Here is a 3,328-nt window from a genome sequence, read left to right as displayed (position 1 = left end):
TCCTTCCCACTCACTCCACTCCATCCACTCCCTCACTCCACTGTGTCCACTCCATCCCCCACTCACTCCACTCTGTCCACTCCATTCCCCACTCACTCCACTCTCCTCACTCCATTCCCTCCCCACTCTCACGAGCGTTGCTTCATTTAATTTCACATACTTTTGTTAGTCACTTCAACTCTTTTGGGAACATGATAAGCTATAAAAAACCAAGCGCGCACCCCGTCTGTAGGGTGGCTGTTAACAGATCATCCAGGGGTGACTCATGCGGTACCCGCTGCACCTGACCGCTTTCTCCCCATATGCAGGCTCTACAGTTAGTGCTCAGAACAGCACGTGAGAGACCAACGCGGGAAGCCCACTCCCCCCAGACACCGGGATCGGACCAGGCACGCAGGGAGAATTCTGAGAACAACTGAAGAATGGATGGCGAGGGGTCCTGGGCCCGTCTGAGGACATCCGGGCCTCATGTGAGGAGATGGGGACATGTGAGGAGACGGGGACATGTGAGGAGACGGGGACAGTGTGAGGAGACGGGGACATGTGAGGAGACGGGGACATGTGAGGAGAAGGGGACATGTGAGGAGATGGGGACAGTGTGAGGAGACGGGGACATGTGAGGAGACGGGGACAGTGTGAGGAGACGGGGACATGTGAGGAGGACATGTGAGGAGAAGGGGACATGTGAGGAGATGGGGACAGTGTGAGGAGACGGGGACATGTGAGGAGACGGGGACATGTGAGGAGACGGGGATATGTGAGGAGACAGGGACCGTATGAGGAGACGAGACCTGGGGACCATGTGAGGAGACGGGGACAAGTGTGAGAAGATGGGAGATGGGGACACGTGAGGAGACCTGGAGGACATGTGAGGAGACCCGGGGGGCATGTGGGGTGACCTGTGGGACTTGTGGGGTGACCTGGGGCATGTGGGGTGACTGGTGATGTGTGAGGTGGCCTCGGGCACGTGCAAGATGTCCTGGGGTGACCTGAGGCAGTGGGAGCAGGATCCCCTGGACTCTGGGGCTGGACGTTGCCCTCCTTGGTGCGGGACAGTACCTGAGTCACAGGACTCCTGGAGCCGCGGTGGCTTTTTAAGCCGCTCTTCTTCACCACAGAACACCTGTTTCTTGGCCTTCCCGGCAGCCACGCTGGCTACAGACACGAGAGGGATGGCCTGGCTCTCCTGGGACACAAGAAGGCTGTTCAGAGCCACCCCAGGAACACCCCACACCCGCTGACAGGTGTCGGCCCTCAAAGGAGTGACAGGTGTGGGCCTCTCAAGGCAAAGTTTATGCTGCATTTCAGGCGATGGGCAATCCAGTTATTCACAAAAAGGACTGGTCTGTTTAAGGCAACCAAGCTCAGCCTGCTTTTACCCTAGGCCCTGCCTCAAACACTTCATCAAGTCAACATAATGCCCCAAATTGTCAGAACCTTAATACTCTTCATTAAAACAAAAAATAATGTAGAAAACAAAAAGATGGCTCAAGCCTGTAATCCCAGCACTTTGGGAGGCCGAGGAGGGTGGATCACGAGGTCAGGAGATCGAGACCATCCTGGCTAACACGGTGAAACCCCGTCTCTACTAAAAAATACAAAAAACTAGCCGGGCGAGGTGGCAGACGTCTGTAGTCCCAGCTACTCGGGAGGCTGAGGCAGGAGAATGGCGTAAACCCGGGAGGCGGAGCTTGCAGTGAGCTGAGATCCGGCCACTGCACTCCAGCCTGGGCGACAGAGCAAGACTCCGTCTCAAAAAAAAAAAAAAAGAAAAAGAAAACAAAAAGATATTCCCTTGATGTCAACAACTGAAGATGACAAGCCCTAAAATGTCATCAGAATTAGAATTTCCAACTGAAATGCGCAGATTAAAAACTAATGCGCGCTGGGCCATTTACTAACCAAGCTCTACCTGCCCATGACTGAAGACAGTCCTCCGCACATTAGGGTACTGTTTCGGGCAGTGGGGATGGAGCAGGGCATGAAACTCTGGTCTCACTCAGTTCCCACGAGACCTCAGCTAGGTGGGGACTGTCCCATATCTCAGCCAAGTGCCTCCCAGGGTCACACCGACAGGAGGAGGGAGAGCCGGGGTTCACAGCCTCGTGCCCTTGACAATACGCTGTGCCCTCCAAACAGGTTACAGCTCAGGGTCAGCTCCGCCGCGCAAGGTTCAGACAGGAGGAGCAGTCAAGGGCAATATACAGGGAGTGCTGGCCGTAGGGACCCCATGGGATGGGAATGGGGAGGGGCAGCCTCCACTGGACATGGCTGTAGGGACCCCACGGGATGGGAATGGGGAGGGGCAGCCTTTACTGGACACGGCCGTAGGGACCCCACGGAATGGGTACGGAGAGGCACAGCCTCCACTGGACATGGCTGTAGGGACCCCATGGGAGGACGGGCATGGGGAGGGGCAGCCTCTCCTGGACAGGGCCGTAGGGACCCCACGGGATGGGAATGGGGAGGGGCAGCCTCTCCTGGACATGGCTGTAGGGACCCCACGGGATGGGCATGGGGAGGGGCAGCCTCCACTGGACATGCCTGTAGGGACCCCATGGGATGGGCATGGGGAGGGGCAGCCTCTCCTGGACAGGGCCGTTGGCTCGGTATGCAGCCTGCAGGGCCAGAAAGGGGAGGAGCATGTGTGTGCTGCCAATGTCCTACAGAACACAGGTGACCAAAGGAAGACTCATCACAGACTCCTGAACCGGAGCTGCAGAGGCACCAGGCAGCCGCTCACAGCCGTGCGGGCCTCCAGAGGGACAACTCCAGCCTCGGAGAAGGAATTCCACCTTTCCCAAGTCTCAACGGATCAGAGATTTTGGAACACAAGGCCCCAGGAGAATCAAGCCTCCAAATCAACTGGCAAGTGCTTTAAGGTAGGAAAATACACACAGCCCAAGCATTACCTCCCGAAGTCCTAACGACCAGCAACCAGGATGACCACAGCTGTAGCTGGCACTGCCCCACCAGGCACTGGGCGCCTGCTGCGCCAGCTAACAACTGTCCCGACGCCAGCTGCCCGGAGAAACATGGGGCTTGTGAGCTGGTTTCCACTTACAGGGTTGAAGAGCTCTGTGGTCAGGCCGAGGTAGTTGTGCAGAGCCAGGAAGGTCACTCTCTGCAGCCGCAGCATGATGATCTGCAACAAGACGCCAGCTGCGTGGTGACCCCCGGGCCGGGCGCAGGGCGGCTCCGCAGCACCACACAGAGCACTGAGAACTGTGCCCCAAACCCAGCAGTGACCCCCAGCCCGGGGCGCGGGACGGCCCCGCATCACTACACAGAGCACTGAGAACCGTGCCCCAAACCCAGCAGTGATCCC

At 57.7% G+C, this 3,328-nt stretch overlaps 1 protein-coding gene across 2 annotated transcripts in view; it reads right to left on the bottom strand.

Moving 5' to 3' along the window:
• Positions 1-3,328, bottom strand: part of PNPLA7 (patatin-like phospholipase domain containing 7) — an 88,235-nt gene that overhangs the window by 56,758 nt on the left and 28,149 nt on the right. For both annotated transcript variants that reach the window (XM_011957225.1, XM_011957226.1), the window contains 2 exons: positions 3,065-3,145; positions 1,060-1,186 (listed from right to left, as the gene is read on the bottom strand). In XM_011957225.1, the coding sequence (XP_011812615.1) occupies positions 1,060-1,186; positions 3,065-3,145 (208 nt within the window). The remainder of the gene's footprint in view (positions 1-1,059; positions 1,187-3,064; positions 3,146-3,328) is intronic.

Source organism: Colobus angolensis, unplaced genomic scaffold (genome assembly GCF_000951035.1).
Source record: "Colobus angolensis palliatus isolate OR3802 unplaced genomic scaffold, Cang.pa_1.0 Scaffold44, whole genome shotgun sequence".
Classification (NCBI taxonomy): Eukaryota; Metazoa; Chordata; class Mammalia; order Primates; family Cercopithecidae; genus Colobus; species Colobus angolensis.
This window is presented reverse-complemented; position numbering and strand designations above follow the sequence as displayed.